Source organism: Bos mutus, chromosome 26 (assembly GCF_027580195.1).
Source record: "Bos mutus isolate GX-2022 chromosome 26, NWIPB_WYAK_1.1, whole genome shotgun sequence".
Taxonomy (NCBI): Eukaryota; Metazoa; Chordata; class Mammalia; order Artiodactyla; family Bovidae; genus Bos; species Bos mutus.
The window spans coordinates 12,516,551-12,536,402 of record NC_091642.1 but is presented as its reverse complement, the minus strand read 5'-3'; the positions used below and the strand labels follow the sequence as shown (position 1 = coordinate 12,536,402).

At 49.5% G+C, this 19,852-nt stretch overlaps 1 protein-coding gene across 1 annotated transcript in view; it reads left to right on the top strand.

The window, feature by feature from the left end:
• GRK5 (G protein-coupled receptor kinase 5) overlaps positions 1-19,852 on the top strand; it is a 232,659-nt gene that overhangs the window by 156,401 nt on the left and 56,406 nt on the right. Inside the window, exons 3-4 of the mRNA XM_070363781.1 lie at positions 3,327-3,439; positions 19,766-19,843. Coding sequence (XP_070219882.1) covers positions 3,327-3,439; positions 19,766-19,843 — 191 coding nt within the window. The remainder of the gene's footprint in view (positions 1-3,326; positions 3,440-19,765; positions 19,844-19,852) is intronic.

Sequence of the window (19,852 nt, the reverse complement as noted above, 5' to 3'; positions counted from 1 at the left end):
CCATACTGACAGCACACGCCATATGGAGAGAGAAAACCCTGTCAGATGAACCCTTGAGGAATCGCAGTGTGGTGCATGAAATCTCATAATTGCTTTCAGAGATGGGGAGGGCCTCTCGCTCGAATCGCATCAGCGATGGGGGCGCTCCCTGCCATAATTGAATAAAATGGAGTTTGACATGAGGTAATTTACTTTGTTCTGTGTTGGTGCTGGGGAAGCTCAGCTCATCGGGCAAGGACGGGAAAGTTTGTTTTCTGTCCTTGTGGGATCAGGCTGAGAGGGAGGCAGTGAGAATGCAGGCTATGTCCACAGGGCACGGTGTTAACAGGTGCAGGCCCCAGACCAGTCACCCGCGGGGCGACCAGACTCCAACCCAGACTCCCTCCTGTCGCTGATGACGACCTGACATTTTATTACTGTCACTTGGGATCTTGTCTGCTCACCCAAACACACTCCACCTTTCCAACGGAATCCAAGATCCCTGAGGTCTGGGATCGTGTCCCATTCCCCCCATCCTTTACACTCACCGATCCTGCCACACACCGAGGTAGGTTAAATGTTGTTGGGGTGGCTATTCCCAAACCATCTGTGCATGGGAAGGTAGGCTGAGTGAGGCAACAATTCAAGGCTAGTTTCAGCCCCCAAACCACTTGAGGAGGGGCCCAGGGGGAGACTTGCAAGGTGTCTCATCTGTGTTCATCAGCGTATCTACTCAAGAGAGAATGGGAAGGTCGTGAGTGCCTTCTGAGTATGGTATACTGAGAACTGGTGAAGTGAAAGTGTCAGTCGTGTCCGACTCTTTGCAACCCCGTGGACTGTAGCCCACCAGGCTCCTCTCTCCGTGTAATTCTGCAGGCAAGGGTACTGGAGTAGGTCGCCATTTCCTTCTCCAGGGGATCTTCCTGACCCAGGGAGGGAACTTAGGTCTCCCGCATTGCAGGCAGATTCTTTACTGTCTGAGCCACCAGGGAAGCCCCAAGAGCCAGTGGATTCCTTCAGAAACAGTTCTTACCCTCAGGCAGTTTGCCCAGGAAAGGAGAAGTGGGTGATAAAGCTCGCCAGCCCTAGTCACTTGCTCTTTCGTTTACTGTTGTTTAGTCGCTATGTCGTGTCCGACTCTTTTGTGACCCCATGTACTATGTAGCTATCCAGGCTCCTCTGTTCAGGCGAGAATACTGGAATGGGTTGCCATTTCCTTCTCCAAGGGATCTTCCTGACCCAGGAGACAAAAACCTATCACCACTGGCTTAAGCGATAGGTGGATAAGGGTGCAGGTGGAGAGCAGGCCTCAGTCAGTTGCCTTTGGGGTCTCCCATGATATTTGCAGCTCCAGGCTTCTCTTTCTTACTCAACTCTTTCTCCTGGGTTGGCGTCACTCTCCGTGGGCTCTCACTGCCTGGTGGGAAAGGCAGTTGTATTGGCTCCTGACTGACTATTCATAAGACCTTGTCATCCCGGAGGGGTACATGTTTCTTTTCTGGAAGATCTAGCAAAATCCCTGGAAGGACTTCCAAGGCCCTGTCCCCTGAACCTATCAGTGTGTCCCTGATACAGGACTCAGATTGGCTGGGACAGAGTCATGTGCTCCTCCCTGAAACTCCCTGAAGTCATTCCCTTAGAACCATGGCATGGGCTGGAATTTTACAGACTCGGGGGAGGAGGTTCCACAAAGAAAGGGAGAATTCTTGCCTGGAGAATCCTGGGGACAGAGGAGCCTAGTGGGCTGCCGTCTATGGGGTCACACAGAGTTGGACACAACTGAAGCAACTTAGCAGCAGCAGCAGCAGCATGCTGGTCCTAGGAGGTAGGTGTGATTATCGTTCCCAGTTTACAGATGAGGAAACTGAGGGATAAAGTGTCAGGTCATCTGCCCCAGGGCACAGAGGCAGTGAATAGTGAGGCAGGGATTTGAACCTGGGTTTAGCTTCAGAGCCCTTGCTCACAGCCACCAATCTCCCTTCAAGTAATGGCTGTACCTCCTGTGGATAAACTCTTTGGGTATGAAAGTGAGTGGGCGTGATGGTTTTCTTCCCATCTTCTTGTGTTTCATATCACCAGGGAAACCCCCTCTAAAGGAACGGTTGTCCTGGTTCCTCCTCTGCACTTGGCAAGGATCTAGTCTTTCCTTTCTTCTGCATGGCTCTCCTGATGAGGTCTACTTCACCCTCTTCCTGGTTTCCCTACAGGGTCACCTGACTTTTCCTGGTGCAGCTGCAGAATCAAGGGGCTCATTTTCAGTGCTCTAGGGGATCCAAGGCAGGGTGTCTCAGCAAAACCTTGGAGCATCTTTCTGGCCAGAGAAAGCCTCTTGCGGAGTCGTTGCAGAAACAGCCAGAAGGGACCCTCCCATCTTCCCTCCAACGTGCATCTTCATTTTACAGAGGAAGACTAACGCCCAGCGGTGGTAGATGTGTTGCTTGCAGTCACACAGCAGGTCTCTGGCTAGAACCCTGGTCTCCAGGCCTCTGGCTTTGAGCCTTACACTGTCTTTATTCTTCAGAATTCTCTTGGCTACTCAATAGCTGAAGACTGGTTACTTCCTGTGCCTCTAGCTCCTTAGCTGGAAAATGCAGGGTTTTCACAATGTGAAGGACTCTAAGACTGGGCTTTGCTTCAGTTGGGCAAATATGAGTTTTTTTTTAACTGCGTTCATTAGAATGTTTTGAATTATAAGTCATTTTAAAAGTTTTTCAAATTGTCCTAAACAATGCTCATAAATAAGCTTTTCAGATGTGGTTTGGGCTGCAGGTTGCAGGCATAGTGTGATCCAGATTCATGACTTCACCAGAGCACCTACTCATAATTTTCCCAGCTCTGACCTCCTCTCCATGTGAATGTCGTCCTCACAGCAGCTTGTTGTGCAGTATCAAGATCTCTGCAGCAGACCCTGGCCTCACACCCATGTACCCCAGCACCAGAGGAAAAGAGGCTTAGCGTGCCCAGGCAACATCTGTGGCTCATGTGGGTTTTCGTGGCTTGGGTTGCATGCTTGGCACCCTTATCCAGTGACTGTAACCAAGGAATGTGACATGCTAATCAGCCAGCTAGGGATGCAGTCATAGTGCCAGGAACTGCTAGCATGTCCACACAGAATTCAGGGCATTAAATAGGGAGTGGACTGGAGAGTAGAGGCGAGGTATTAACTGGCCCCCTTTTCTACCCTGACCTTGACCCTCTGAGTCTGCAGAGCCTGGAGATGAGTAAGGGGTCCTGAGAGTTTGCCAGTCACCTTGCTGCATCCATCTGGGATGAGGATCCAGACGCGGGTTGATGGCTCTGCCTGGCCCTCTCTGGGTCTCACCGTATTCTTCTTTTCTTTTCTCCAGACCGAGATTACTGCAGTTTATGTGACAAACAGCCAGTCGGGAGGCTGCTTTTCCGGCAGTTCTGCGAAACCAGACCTGGGCTGGAGTCCTACATTCAGTTCCTGGACTCGGTGGTAAGTCCCTGCTCCTGAGCTGGGAGCTTCTGGTCCTCTGTGATCAGCGATGGTTTTTGTCCAGGGGAAGGATAAAGACTTGTGACTTAGATGGATGAAGAATAACCTTGTCGCCAAAGAAGCTGCCAGTGCAGACTTTGAGAATGCAGACTTGTCTCCAGGTCATCACCTGCTGTGTTTGTTTGTACACTTGTTTACCATCTGCTTCTTCACTAGAATGCAAGCTCCCTGGGGCCAGGACCCTGGGCTTGCAGTTCATGCCTGCCTGGCATTATGCCTGGCCCATGCAGCACTCAGTATTTGTGGGAGGAACATGTGTTGACTATTTCGAAGTGATCTGTCAGCTGCTGGCTGTGCTGTCTACTGGCATACCCAGACATGACTAACGCCATGGGGTCTTCCTTCAGATGTACTGGTCACTCATTTGTTCAACAGTTACATAGTTACAGACTACAGTTCAATAGTTACAGATAAATGCTGGATTAGCCATTAAAAAGAATGCAATAATGCCATTTGCTGCAACAGGGATGTTCCTAGAGATTATCATGCTAAGTGAAGAAAGTCAGAGAAAGACAAATACCATATAATACCAATTATATGTAGAATCTAAAAAAAATATATAGAATGAGCTTATTAACAAAACAAGTATACTCATGGACATAGAAAACAAACTTGGTGGTTATCAAGGGGGAAAGGCGGGGAAGGGATAAACTGGGAGTTTGGTATTAATAGATACATGCTACTGTATATGGTTTCTTCCCTGGTAGTTCAGTCTGTAAAGAATCCACCTGCAATGCAGGAGATGGGGGCTCGATCCTTGGGTCGGGAAGACCCTCTGAAGAAGGAAATGTTGACCCACTCCAGCATTCTTGCCTGAAAAATCCCACGGACAGAGGAGCCTGGAGGACTATAGTCTATGGGGTCACAAACGGTCAGACACAACTTAGTGACTAAACCACCACCAGCATCTTTCCCCAGGTCCCCCGGACTACCAGCCCTGATGTGATCCCTGTTCCAGTGACCAGGGATTAACTGGGAATTCGGGATTATCAGATACATACTACCCTATATAAAACAGATAAACACAAAGACCTACTGTGTAGCACATATAACCTATAATTGGAAAGAATCTGAAAACAAAAATGTGTGTGAGTGTATATATAACGAAATCATTTCTCTTCACCGAAACATTGTAAATCGCCTATACTTCAATTAAAAAAAAAAAACTAAAAACATGTTGATTGATCTGCGTGAGCTTTTAGAACAGGACATATGAACATGCAGGAGTTCCTTGGCACGTGCTCAGGAGGTTAGGACACCTCACCCTGGGCCTAGGGAGTCTATCCAAGGAAAGTGGACAAGGAGTAGGGAGATGAAGGATGAATCACGGTCAGTCGTGAAAGGAATGGGGTCATCTGGGCCCCCCTTTCCAAGGCAGGGTGTGGAGATGCTGTTGTTACCTAGAGGCCCTAATGCTGTCATTGGCTGCAGCCATCCTGACCTCTGGCTTGGTTTGGGGGACAGCACAATGGGGCCCAAGTTTGTGTATCTGCTTTAGGGTCTCAGTGTGGATCTCTAGACCCACTGGCCAAACTGTCCACTGAACATCTCACTGACAGTCACATGGGCCCCTCAAAGTCAACACCTAAAACTAACTCAGCACCTTCCCCCAGGTCCCCCATACTACTAGCCCTGACACGTTCCCTGTTTCAGTGACCCCACCATCACCCGCATGTGAAATCTTTGCATTGTCCTGGACCCCGCCCTCTTATCATTCTTTACCAACCAGATCAAGGACCATGTGCCTGGTCCCTTGACCTCTCCCGGCCCAGCTCCCTTCCCTCCACAGCCTGTCCTGGTCTCCATGCCAGTGATTGCAATCGTTCCCAACCTCAACTGAGCAGTAGAAACACCTGGGGAGCCTTAAAAAAATAATCAGTGCCTGAGCTGAAGCCCAGACTCATTAATTTGAATCTCTGGGGATGGGGCCAAGTATTTTTCATAACTTTTTATTATGGAAAATTTCAAGCTATAAAAAGTAGAAGTCTACAGAATGGTATAATGAACCCCCATGCACCCTTCACCTGCTTCAATAGTTACAGACTCAAGGCCAATCTTGTTTCACCCACATCCTCCCCACACCCCCCACCCTGTGGCATTTTGCAGCTGATCTCATTTCTGTCATTTCATCCATGAACATGTCAGTATGTGTCACTAAATGATGAGGGCTCCTTAGCCAAAAAACCCACAGTACCATTAGCACAGCTAAAAAGTAATAATTCCTTACTATCATCAAATACTCCTCAGTGTTCAAATTTCTGATTTTCTCATGCTTTTTGCAAATGCATCTCTTCACAGTTTATAACCACATCCAAGGGCGTCCCGTGGTCTGAGTGTTGTGTTCTCACCCTCATGTGTCATTTGATAGGTTCCTCTGTATTTCTTGTAAGTTGCTCATTGACTTCAGAAATTTGTCAGATTCAATTTCACTCTGGCAGTGGTTGGGAGCTGACTTCATAAGTGGTTTCATGCTCTTCTGCTAGGGAGCTTATGATATCTGGTGTCTTTTTGAGATGGCAGTAGCCATTGATATTCAATATCCAAATCTATTGATTAATTAAGGGTTGTGACATAGCAACATTCTATCATTCCTTCTTCCTTTGCTTACTGAAAAATACTTCCTTTTCATTACTGTTTGGTTCAGTCAGTTCAGTTTAGTCGCTCAGTCGTGTCTGAGCAACTGAATGCAACTAATTGCAACCCCATGGACTGCAGCACGCCAGGCTTCCCTGTCCATCACCAACTCCCGGAGCTTACTCAAACTCATTCCATCGAGTCGGTGATGTCATCCAACCATCTCATCCTCTGTCGTCCCCTTCTCCTCCTGCCTTCAGTCTTTCCCAGCATCAGGATCTTTTCCAATGAGTTGGTTCTTCAGGTGGCCAAAGTATTGGAGCTTTAGCGTCCGCATCAGTCCTTCCATTGAATATTTGGGACTGATCTCCTTTAGGATGGACTGGTTGGATCTCCTTGCTGTCCAAGGGACCCTCAGAAGTCTTCTCCAACACCACAGTTCAAAAGCATCAATCCTTCAGTGCTCAGCTTTCTTTATAGTTCAACTCTCACATCCATACATGACTGCTGGAAAAACCATAGCTTTGACTAGACAGACCTTTGTTGGCAAAGTAATGTCTGCTTTTTAATATGCTGTCTAGGTTGGTCATAGCTTTTCTTCCAAGGAGCAAGCGTCTTTTAATTTCATGGCTGCAGTCACCATCTGCTGTGATTTTGGAGCCCAGAAAAATAAAGTCTCACTGTTTCCTCTGTTTTCCCATTTGTTTGCCATGAAATGATGGGACTGGGTGCCATGATCTTAGTTTTCTGAATGTTGAGTTTTAAGCCAATTTTTTGACTCTCCTCTTTTACTTTCATCAAGAGGCTCTTTAGTTCTTTGCTTTCTGCCATAAGGGTGGTCTCATCCGCGTATCTGAGGTTATTATATTTTTCCCGGAAATCTTGATTCCAGCTTGTGATTCATCTAGCCTGGCATTTCACGTGATGTACTCTGCATGTACATTAAAGAAGCAGGGTGACAATATACAACCTTGACGCACTCCTTTCCCAATTTGGAACCAGCCTGTTGTCCCATATCCAGTTCTAACTGTTGCTTCTTGACCTGCATACAGATTTCTCAGGAAGCAGGTCAGGTGGTCTGGTATTCCTCTCTCTACTGTTTGGTTACCTCATAGTAAAGTTCATATAGGGAGTGCTTGATTCTTTTCTTGTATTCGTGTGTTTTCAAAGTACCTAATTGGTTCACTGGCATCCTCCAACAGTAGTAATCAATTAGAGTTTTAATGCATGGACTTAAATGTGGGGCATTTTGATGCAGTGGTGCTCCATGGTTTCATTGTTGGCCTGTGGGAGCCCCTCAGGCTGGCTTCTGAGCCCTTGAGAGGACCCCAGTGGCTGCTGGTAGCCATCATGTCGTCTGATGTGATGTTCTGGGCTCCTCTTGTATGCTTCCTGCCCTACACCTAGAGTTTGTCATTTTTCCAAGGATCCTGGTTTCTTTTACTGGGAAATGGTACTCGGAGTCTACAGTTTGGCACTTAGGGGTGCTCATTATCTACCGTTGTTTGAATGGGCCGTTGTTTGTAGCAGACCCCTGGACTACAGCATACCAGTCTCCCCTGTCCTTCACTATCTCCCGGAGTTTGCATGTAGTTCATGGGGTTCTCCTGGCAAGAATACTGGAGTGGTTTGCCATTCACTCCTCCAGTGGACCATGTTTCATCAGAGCTCTACACTGTGACCCATCCATCTCAGGTGGCCCTTCGTGACATGGCTCATAGCTTCATTCAGTTACCCAAGCCCCTTTGCCACAACACGGCAGTGATCCATGAAGGAGGTAGTAGACAATGGTAATTTTCACATCTCCTAGGACAGTACTTGGGCTTCTCAGGTGGGCCTTGTGGTTAAGAACCCACCTGCCAAGCCAGGAGATGTAAGAGATGTGGATCCCTGGGTCAGGAAGATCCCCTGGAGGAGGGCGTGGCAACCCACTCCAGTATTCTTGCCTGGAGACTCCCATGAACAGAGGAGCCTGGCGGGTTACAGTCCATAGCGTCTCAAAGAGTCGAACACAACTGAAGCGACTTAGCACAGCGCAGCACAGCACTCTGTAAATGTTCAGGGTCGGGAAACGTTGACATCTAGGACAAATTACACATTTTGAGGCTGACTTACTAGACCTTCCACTAACAGGCCCCTGCCTTTCATGCATAGCTTTTCCTGGGTCTTTCTTGAGACCTGCATTCTGGCCCCAACCTGCTTCTGGTGGCTCTGACTTGCCAAGCTGGTTGAAGCATCTCAGCCCTGCCTTCCTCCCTCTCGCTACCTGAAAGGCCTCCCAGGACCTCTGCCTGGTGAATGCCAGCTCGTCCCCCCCTGTCCTCTGCTCTCAGAAACCTCCCCTGTCCACCTCCTCTCTTCCCGAGTGCCCTCTGCTGGAGGTGTTGCTTTGACACACATCTGAGCCTCATTAGAGCTCGGTGCTGGCAGAATAGTGCATCATGAGCGAGCTGGCTCCTGAGACAGACCACGGTGCCATGCTGGCACCCCCTCAGCTGCCAGGGAGACTGCGGGCAGGTGTCTGACCCCTTTGTGCCCCATCTTTTTATCTGTAAGAGGGGACATAGTTGTACCTGGTGGTGGCAGATGCGCTGAGGAGGGACTGAATGTGTTTGTACTGCTCAGGGCAGTGTGTGGCATGTCACAGGTGCCATGTATGTAGCGAGTCAGGCTTTATCTGTCTGCCTGCCTCCTCCACTAACTGGATAGCTCTCACCTCTGGGTGCTTATAGCGCTGCAACTGACAAGTAATTGATGCACAAGACCCACTGGGATCTGATGTCCGTGGCTGGAGTAGAGGGAGCAGGGGCAGAAGGGTCTAGGCGACGTGACAATCGTGCAAGCCCTTGTACCATTAGAGAACTTTGATGTGGGGGGTGGGCACTGGAACGTTTTTGAGCAGAACAGTGTCATGGTCTGATTTAGGTTTTTACTTTATTTTTTAATTTTTTGGCCACACCACGCAGCTTATGGGCTCTTAGTTCCCTGGCCAGGGATTGAACCCAGGACCTTGGAAGTGAGAGCATAGAATCCTAACTGCTGGACTGCCAGGGAATTCCCTGATTTTGGTTTTGAAAGTTTCCCTCTGGCTTCTGTGTCGGGAAGAGGCTACAGTGGGCCAGGGTCAGAGTGGGGAGCGCTGATGGGTGAGAGCTGGTGGTTGACACCCAGTCGGATTGGAGCATGTTCTGAACCAGAGTTAACAGTATTTTCTAATGCCCTGAGGGTGAGAGACAAGAGTTGGGGATGACTTCCAAGTGTTGACCTGAACCAGTGGAAAGATGGAGTGAGGGTAAGGCTGTGAGAGGCTTGTTTGGGGGAAGGTCAGGAGCTTCATCTGGGACACAGCTTCTGATGTCTACCAGACAGCCCAGCAGAGATGTGGGAGGGGTGGTGGGTGTTAAAGTCGAGTTTGTGAGAAAGGCCTGGGCTGGAAATAGCAAACTGGGAGTACCAGCCTATAGCTGGCACTTACAGCCACAGACTAGATGTGTTCACCAAGGAGATGAACGTGGATGGAGGAGCCGAGGACCAAAGTGTGAGCCTGGGACGAAGGCTCCTCCCCGTTTGGAAAAGATGAGGCATCAGCAGCTTTGGGATCTGTCTGGAGAGTTGATGAGGCAGAGCAGGGCAAGGCTAAACCCAGGAGCCAGTGGAATTTTCCAGCCACGTGTCTTGTTAGACTCTTACAGTCAGCTTGAGAAGAAGGGGGAAAAAATCCAATGGATGCCTATTTTCATTCTGGTCGTGCAGACGTTCTGTGTTGCTGGGCCTGTACCAAGAGCTCTCTTTTGGAAAGGAAATACGAGTCTGGCTCCCTGGGTGGATGCGACACATGCTCTTTACATACGCCTTAATGACACCACCACTCATCAGAGGCTCCTCCATCCCCTCGAATTTGTGTCTGCATCTCTGGGAATTAGCAGGACCTTTCATCGCCCATCCTGACGTCAAATGACCAGCCTTTGGCACACCTCTTTTACGCATGAAGACTTTATTGAGTTTTCCAGGGCTGGCGAAATGCTCATCTGAAATACCTTTTTTTTTCCTTCCATCCTGACTGGAACTCCGAGGAGGGAGGAGGTGGTGGTGTCATTAGGGGAGCACGCCCCTCCAGTGCTCCTGGCTCAGCCAGGGACATCCACACCGTTCCTCACATCTAGGCTGAATTTCTACCGAGTGGAGTTTGATGAAAAATAACCCGTCCTTGTCGGCTCTGACGTCGCCGCCCAGGAAAGACTGCTTGCTGCACAGTCCTAACGTCTGAGATTCTCAGGTTGAGCAGAAGACATGGGCTGTTTTAACATGGGGCCTGGGTGATCCGGGTCAGTGGAACTGTTTGTGCGTCATTCATCAGACACAAGAATGATTTGGCCCTTAGTCTTGGTTATTGAGCGGCTTCTGGGAGCCTGAGAAGGACTCCCCCATCGCCCTCCTGCAGAGAAATGGGTTCAGTGACCCAAGTACCCAAGTCAAGGCTTTGAGTAGATTTGGCTTCAAGACCAGTAGGGTCTTGCCATGGACCCCTTAGAGACTGACATACTTCTCTAAATTGTTTTCTCAGAGGCTTGATGGCATCCCATCCCATTTGAAACCTTCTAGTCTCCAAGCTTGGGTGGGACTTAAAGTTTTCAGGTCTCTGCTCTTTGGAGTTAGGGGAGGTTTGGCAGATACTCAACCATATTTGGGCTTCCCGGGTGGCACTAATGGTAAACAACCTGCCTGCCAATACAGGAGACATAAGAAACGCAGGTTCAATCCCTGGGTAGGGAAAATCCCCTGGAGGAGGGCATGGCAATCCACTCCAGTATTCTTGCCAGGAGAATTCCATGGACAGAGGAGCTTGGAGGGCTACAGTCCATGGGGTCACAAAGAGTCGGACACAAATGAAGCAGCTAAGCATGCATCCACAACCATACTCAACACACATTTATGAGATGTCTTCGATATATCACACTCTGTTCTAGCAGCTGAAGACTATGGAGTGAGCAGAAGGAAGTTCCTGCCCTTATGGAGCTAGCTTTCCAATTAAACAGAAGATTGAAAAAGCAACAAAGGGCATTTTTTAATGAACTACAAGTTCAAATACCTATCAAATATTCATTATCTGTTGCTGGGAAGAAATTATCTATAACTTAACAGCTTGAAATAACAACAAGCATTTATTATCTCATGGTTTCTCTGGGTCAAGGATGTGGGAATGGTTGACCAAGGTGCTACTGGCTCAAGGTCTCTTTAAAGGTTACATCAGGGTGTTGGCTAGGGCTGCAAGTTGTCTGAAGGCTTGATCTGTTTCTAGGCTTGTGCACGTGGGTGGCATGTTGGTGCTGGCTGTTGGCTGGAGGCCTCAGCTGTCTTCCATGTGAGCCTCTCCATGGACTGCTCGAGTGTCCTCATAAGAGCACTGGCTTTCCCTGGAGCGAGCATGGTAGACGCTGCAGTGTCTTCTCTTTTTCGTCTGTGCTGGGTCTTCGTTCCTGCACAAGGGCCTTCTCCAGCTGCGGCAAGAGGGGGTTACTCTTCATTGCAGTACACAGGCTTCGCATTGTGGAGGCTTCTCTTGTATTGGAGCCCAGGCTCTAGGCATGCAGGCTTCAGCAGTTGCAGCACATAGGCTCGGTAGGTGCGGCTCACACGCTCTAGAGTGCAGGCTCAGTAGTTATGGCCCACGGGCATAGTTGGTCTGCAGTATGTGGGATCTTCCTGGACCAGGGATCAAACCCATGTCCCCTATACACTGTAAGCAGGAGTTCTGTAATGTCTTTTGTAAACTGGCCTCAGAGCTTCCATGTTGTCATATGTCTGGTATCTCAGTGGTTATACAGGTTGGCCCTATTCAGTTTGGAAAGAGCCTTCTCAAGAACACGAACAGCAAGAGGCAAAGATGATTAAAGTCTCCATCTTAGAGGCTGGCAACTACAAATATGAGGTTACAACAGATGGAATCTCACATCAGGAAATGCTGGAAGTCATTCCAAGATATTCATTAGCTCAAAACTATGGAAAATCACTTGACATTAATAGGCCATCTTATCCTGAAATTTTGTTGTAAAATGACTTAAATTCCTCACCAGGGGAACTAAGTATTCTGCTTCTCTTATTTTTGAATCATATCCAGTATTTGTTTTTGTCCTTCTATCACTGCTGTGATCTCCCAAGAGAGTGAGGGGGATGGTGGTAGTTATCCTTCAGACAGATGTAGAGACCCACAGAGCATTTGGTGAAGCTAGATCCTGGGAGCAGGGTCATCTTGAAAATGTACCACTTAAAAGAAAAAAACCGTAGTCAAATCTATGGTTTTTCCAGTAGTCATGTATGGTTGTGAGAGCTGGACCATAAAGAAGGCTGAGCATTGAAGAATTGATGCTTTCGAACTGTGGTGCTAGAGAAGACTCATGGGAGCCCTTGGACTGCAAGGAGATCAAGCCAGTCAATTCTAAAGGAAATCAATACTGAATATTCATTGGAGGGACTAATGCTGAAGCTGAAGCTCCAATACTTTGGCCACCTGACGCAAAGAGACTGCTCATTGGAAAAGACCCTGATGCTGGGAAAGATTGAAGGCAGGAGGAGAAGGGAATGACAGAGGATGAGTTGGTTGGATGGCATCACCAACTCAATGGATGTGAGTTTGAGCCAACTCGGGGAGGTGGTGAAGCACAGGAAAGCCGGGCGTGCTTCTGTTCATGCGACTTAGCAACTGAATAACAACAAACTGGGTTCATCTATTGGACATCTGTGGGATTGTCCTCTCTCCTTGGTGCCCCACCCATACTCCCAAAGAACACAGCTCTTCCAGAAGCTGCTCTGTTCTTAGTGATGTCACCTGAAGACCACAGTTGATGGGAACAGCCTGTGAGCCAGTGCAGGTCAGTGAGTCCTTTTCCTGGGGTTTATTGACTTGAAATAGAGGAAAACAACAGAATGGGAAAGACTAGAGATCTCTTCAAGAAAATTAGAGATACCAAGGGAACATTTCATGCAAAGATGGGCTCGATGAAGGACAGAAATGGTATGGACCTAACAGAAGCAGAAGATATTAAGAAGAGATGGCAAGAATACACAGAAGAACTGTACAAAAAAGATCTTCACGACCCAGACAATCACGATGGTGTGATCACTGACCTAGAGCCAGACATCCTGGAATGTGAAGTCAAGTGGGCCTTAGAAAGCATCACTACGAACAAAGCTAGTGGAGGTGATGGAATTCCAGTTGAGCTATTTCAAATCCTGAAAGATGATGCTGTGAAAGTGCTGCATTCAATATGCCAGCAAATTTGGAAAACTCAGCAGTGGCCACAGGACTGGAAAAGGTCAGTTTTCATTCCAATCCCAAAGAAAGGCAATGCCAAAGAATGCTCAAACTACAGCACAGTTGCACTCATCTCACACGCTAGTAAAGTAGTGCTCAAAATTCTCCAAGCCAGGCTTCAGCAATATGTGAACTGTGAACTTCCAGATATTCAAGCTGGTTTTAGAAAAGGCAGAGGAACAAGAGACCAAATTGCCAACATCTGCTGGATCATGAAAAAAGCAAGAGAGTTCCAGAAAAGCATCTATTTCTGCTTTATTGACTATGCCAAAGCCTTTGACTGGGTGGACCACAATAAACTGTGGAAAATTCTGAAAGAGATGGGAATCCCAGACCACCTGATCTGTCTCTTGAGAAATTTGTATGCAGGTCAGGAAGCAACAGTTAGAACTGGACATGGAACAACAGACTGGTTCCAAATAGGAAAAGGAGTACATCAAGGCTGTATATTGTCACCCTGCTTATTTAACTTCTATGCAGAGTACATCATGAGAAACGCTGGGCTGGAAGAAGCACAAGCTGGAATCAAGATTGCTGGGAGAAATATCAATAACCTCAGATATGCAGATGACACCACCCTATGGCAGAAAGTGAAGAGGAACTAAAAAGCCTCTTGATGAAGGTGAAAGAGGAGAGTGAAAAAGTTGGCTTAAAACTCAACATTCAGAAAACGAAGATCATGGCATCTGGTCCCATCACTTCATGGGAAATAGATGGGGAAACAGTGGAAACAGTGTCAGACTTTATTTTGGGGGGCTCCAAAATCACTGCAGATGGTGCCTGCAGCCATGAAATTAAAAGACGCTTACTCCTTGGAAGGAAAGTTATGACCAACCTAGATAGCATATTCAACAGCAGAGACATTACTTTGCCAACAAAGGTCCGTCTAGTCAAGGCTATGGTTTTTCCAGTGGTCATGTATGGATGTGAGAGTTGGACTGTGAAGAAGGCTGAGCGCCAAAGAATTGATGCTTTTGAACTGTGGTGTTGGAGAAGACTCTTGAGAGTCCCTTGGACTGCAAGGAGATCTAACCAGTCCATCCTAAAGATCAGCCCTGGGTGTTCTTTGGAAGGAATGATGCTGAAGCTGAAACTCCAGTACTTTGGCCACCTCATGCGAAGAGTTGACTCACTGGAAAAGACTCTGATGCTGGGAGGAATTGGGGGCAGGGGCAAAAGGGGACGACAGAGGATAAGATGGCTGGATGGCATCACTGACTCAATGGACGTTGAGTCTGAGTGAACTCTGGGAGTTGGTGATGGACAGGGAGGCCTGGCGTGCTGCGATTCATGGGGTCGCAAAAAGTCGGACACGACTGAGCAACTGAACTGAACTGATTGACTTGAGGGGAATTCCTTCTCTGGTAGAGGAGGCTTAGAATAAAAAACCTGGGCACCATGTTTCCTGCCACTGGAGCAAGTCAGGCAGCACCGAGGGAGAATGAGGCCAACACACACAGAGACACACATACACACACACACAGATACACACACACACAGACACACACACACACAGATACACACACACACAGACACACACACACACAGACACACACACACATAGACACATGCAGACACAGACATACACACAGAGACACACAGACATACACAGAGACACACATGCACAGACACATACACACATGCATATACACACACAGACACAGACACACACACAGACACACACACAGACATATATACACACACAGACACACACACACATATAGACACATACACACAGACACATACACACACAGACACACACACACAAACAGCCACAAATACACACACAGACACACACGCTGTGAGCGTAGGTTCCAGAGGTGCTCACATACCTGGTTCTGTTGCTCTGGGCCAGGCTGCATTTCCATTTTCCCCACAAGTTGGTTGTTCACCCCATCCTCGGAGCTCAGGAACCCAGAGATTCTAGTTGTGCCTGAATCAGACTAGGTTGAGGTTCTTTTCACTTAGAATTGAAAGAGCAACAGGGAGAGCCCTTTGCATGATGGCCTTGAGAGCCCTGTGGGGAGTGAGGACAGGGGAAGAATGCCAGGGGCTGGGGGGCAGAGGAGGAGCGGTGAAGGGGTGGCAGAGAGCCGCTGAGAGCTGAGCTCCCGGGAGAATGACTGGTGGGCAGGAGGCGAGAGCACAGGCTCTCCGCTGTGGGACTCAGACACGTCAGCCAACCACCCCCCACCCCGTCCCACCCCCACCCCAAGAGAGGGTCAGAACCCTCTCTAACTTTTCTGAGTTCACCTCTGTCCAGATGTGTCGCTCAAGCTTGGTGGCTATGGTGCCGCCCCTCCTTGGGATCCCTCCTATCACCCTCTGTACCCCACGTGGCCAGGGGTCCGCTCCTCCTTCCCTTCTTTCTCTGAGCCCGCCCCATTGACCCTGGGCCAGGGAACCCCTTCCTGACCCAGGCCCGACAGGGCTCCTCACATGATAGCCAGAGATCTGAGAAGGCTCTGCCTGCCCAGGTGGACACAGGCTGTGAGGCTGACCAGGCCCATCTGACCCTGGGACCCTGGTGCAGGGACACCCCTGTTTGTAGAGCTTCTTCATTCTAGCTGGGCTGATGAAAAGTGGCAGGCGATGCCAGCCTTCTGAAGGATTTTTCAAGCATCAGTGAGGGACTTGGCCAGAGATGGATGGCTCGCTCACATGTGAATGAAGTAGGGTTTAATGAAGGGCGGTTGTCGGAGTCCTGGCCTAAGTACGCAGATACATCCGAGCCTTCGCCGCCTCCAGCTCTGCAGGGACAGGGGCCCATACGGGAAGGAGTGGGAGAAGGCAGCTGCAGGAGCCTGGGCGCCCGGCAGGGAGGGAACTGGCAGGGAGCTCCCCATCCTCACTCTCCTCTGTCCCAAAGCCGGGTGGGCAGTGACTCCAGAGGGGCAGATGGAAACCCCTGGCCCCCAGGGTTGGCACCGGCAATATGCCAAGGCCGGTGTGGGAGGAGCCGGGTGTTTCTCCAGAGAGGGCCACGGGGAGCAGCCTTGCCAGCTGGGCGCGTCACTTGTCCCTGCCGCGAAGACTCTGGAAAAGCTGACCACATCGGTAATTACAGAAGCCGGAGGTGGCGAGACCTCAAAGCTTCTCTGACTTCATCTTCCTGCCAGGGCAGGAGAAGGGTTCCCGAGAGGAGGGGGATGACATCTCGTGGAGAGGAATTCTGCTCAGACTCCTCTCTGTAAAAATCAGCGCCGGCTTCTGTGAGAACGTGGCAGGGCCCCTTGTACCGGTTTGCAATCTTCATGTTTTTTTAAAAACTCATCTGAGAGAAATGTGTTTAATAGAGGACATATTTTCATTAGCATTTTCTGAGATGGATGATGCAATTAGAGCCTGCCAAGAGAATGAAATATTGGCTTTATAAACTAGGATGTACACAGATGTTTATACCCTCTTGGCAGGCACAGATATATAAATAATTCTTTTTGCCTTGAACTCAATGTCGTATTTTGCGCTTTGTGTTACAGCATCTCCTCCCCAAAGCCCATTCCTGTGTTTGGCATAAATCACCGTGCGGAGAGAAGGCTCATTAAATGCCTCCCTCGGTTGGCACCGTGGATGTATCTGGGGAAGAGAAGTGTTCTCCGAGTGGATTGGCAAGGAGCTCTTTGGCGCTCTGGCCGTTAGGGCTGAGCCCAGGGCAGGAGAAAGTTTCAAGTGGGCAACACAGCAGGGAGGACCGTGTGTGTCCCCTCTGTTGGGGGCGGGAGTGGGGATAAGCCCACCCCTCTTGTTGGAGGGAACTCCTATGGATGGACGTCACAGGTCCTCTTGGCATGTCGTTTACCTCTCTGTTCACTGAAGTCACTGTCTGCCATTTCCAATTGTAAAATTCTAGGCTGTTGGCCCAACCCAACTTCTTTTAATTTATTTATTTTTAATTGGAGGGTATTGCCTTACAATGTTGTGTTGGTTTCTGCCGTAGCTCAGCACGCATCAGCCACAGGCATACATGTGTCGCCTCCCTCTGGAACCGCCCTCCCGCCTCCCACCCCATCCCACCTCTCTGAGGTCGTCACAGAGCACTGGCCAACCGAACTTCTTATTTGCTGCTTCTGTTTTCTGGCTGCAGCTGATTCCGGCAGCTTTTGCCCACCACCTGGGCAAGGGTGCTCCCGCAGGAGCGGATTCCCGGTGGTCCCCGCCTCCGGCCCATGTGATCGCCCTGAGCGCTGCCCGGCCGGGGTGTTTTTCTCCGTAGGTGGCCTCTCAGGACGGGTCCCCCAGGAGCCCCTCTCGGGGGTCACAGTGGAGACATGGCCTGTCACTCCAGGTGACTTAATCGGTGCGGAAAGCCCAGCTGGAAGCCTTCTGTTGGTTTTCTGCCTCCCAACACAAATGCTCTTCAGGTGGTGGTGACCTGACATGGACTCTCAAAGAAAGGCCTTTTGATCCCGGGCTGGGGAGGCCTGTCCCGGCGTGCTCCCGGCTGCCTCCCTGTGGAACCCTGGCGCCCAGCTGCCCGGCCGGGCCTCTGCTGGGAGGCAGCTGACCTGAAAGTGTTGTTATTTTTTTTAACGTGGGTTTTAGTACCCAGAGCAATAATATTTTCAGCTGGCTATTGAGGCTGATTAGTGAGCCTCAGACCTCCGTTTGGTTAAATAGAGCCGCCTTCGCAGAGGTATTTTGGGACGGTGCAAATCCAGGGTTCTGCATGGGATTGAGTTACCCCCCAAAAGGTAGGCGGCCATTTGCCTGTGGCCTGGGCCCTGCAAAGCAGTCTGGGTAAATTCCCACAGAGCCAGACCACCAGGCGGGGTTCCCAGGGCAGCTGGATACTGGGAGCATCTCTCTGCCCCCCATGGAAGATAGGTGGGCAGCTGTGTTCTAGAACCCTCTGCCACAGAGAGGTGTAGCTCCAGCCCAGGAGGGTCTTCCTGACTGGACTGGTGAGAAACCGGACTCTAGACACTGAGAGTCTGCTTTGAACTCGCCCGGGGGGGGGGTGGGGGTGAGTACTGGGGTCTAACTCTACAGTGAGGTGGCCAGGAAAGGAGTTTCAGACCCTCTGTGCTGGTGTCACTTCCTGTCTCTTTGGAAATAGCTGCACTTTTGGATGGAGGCTGACAAATCCTTGGGTGGCAGATTTGGAACCAGTTATAAACAATTTGCAATTAGTTCCCTTGTTGAAATGAGAAAGGCAAGCTCACCAGGCTTTTCATTAAGTCGAGGCAGCCTTTTATCCTCTTGGCAAGTGGATCAAGTGCCTGTGAAGGAGCCTCACGTGGGGTCAGGGAGAATAAAATGGCCCGTCTTTCGAAGCCTCGCTTCTACAGAGCCTGGATCCCACTGGCATGGTCAGCGATCTGGGTCCTAAATTCCTTGGTGTTGTTGTGAAAGGGGTCCGGGCTTGGAGGTCCGTGTTCCAGCCCTGCTGCTTCCCCACCACTGACCCTGGGCAACTCTGCTAAACGCCCTGCTCTTTGTATGTGGGTGAAGGCATGTGATTGCAGCCTGCCTTCTGTGTCACTGTGAGCTCAGTCTCTTAGTTGTGTTCGACTCTTTGTGACCCTATGGACTGTAGCCCACCAGGCTCCTCTGTCCATGGAATTCTCCAGGCAAGAATACTGGAGTGGATTGCCATTCCCTTCTCCAGGGGATCTTCCTGACCCAGGGATCAAACCCATGTCTCCTGCATCAGCAGGCAGGTTCTGTACCATCGTATCACTACCTGGGCTTAAATACGGTTCATATAAGAATATCTGAAAAATCTCTGTGTGTTCCCTTTGTAAACTGAAAAACTGTCAAAGTTATAGCATGCATATTATTGTCTTCTCTTACAAGGTGTGGTAATTACAATGGTGGTAAATAGAGCAGCCGTTAATTGAGTATTTATTATGTGCCCAGATTTGTCTTGTTTTCTCTGCACAATCGCCCTATACATAGGCGTTTTTCCCAGCTTCATTGTATGGCGGTTGAGGAAACTGTCCAAGGTCATGTAGCATGTAAGGTCTGAGTGACCTCAGGCAGCCTCTTGAGGGCCTTCCAGTTTGCCGGCTCTAGTTAATTTCCAGCAGCTTCTTTTGATTTTCCTAAGCTTGTGGTTCTCCCCACCAGCTGCCTGGATGCTTGACCCCATCACCAGAGGGTCTGACTCTGTGGGTGTGGGGCGGGGTCCGAGCACCAGCGTTGGCTCCCCAGTGACTAGTGTGCTGCCGCTGTTCTGAGCACGTGTCCACAGTGGAGCCGAGCCAGCTGGACTGGACACCAGGGCCCCTCCCTTCTCTGGGCCTCACTCCCTGTCCTGCCGAAGAAGGAGTTCGGTCACGTGACCTCCAGGGTGTCTTCTCCAGGGGCCTCTAAGGTTCTACAGTTTTAAGAAGCTCATGAGCAAATCTATTATTGTTCTTTTCCTTCTTCTCTTTTAGGCAGAATATGAAGTTACTCCAGATGAAAAACTGGGAGAAAAAGGGAAGGAAATTATGACCAAGTACCTCACCCCAAAGGTAAGAGGC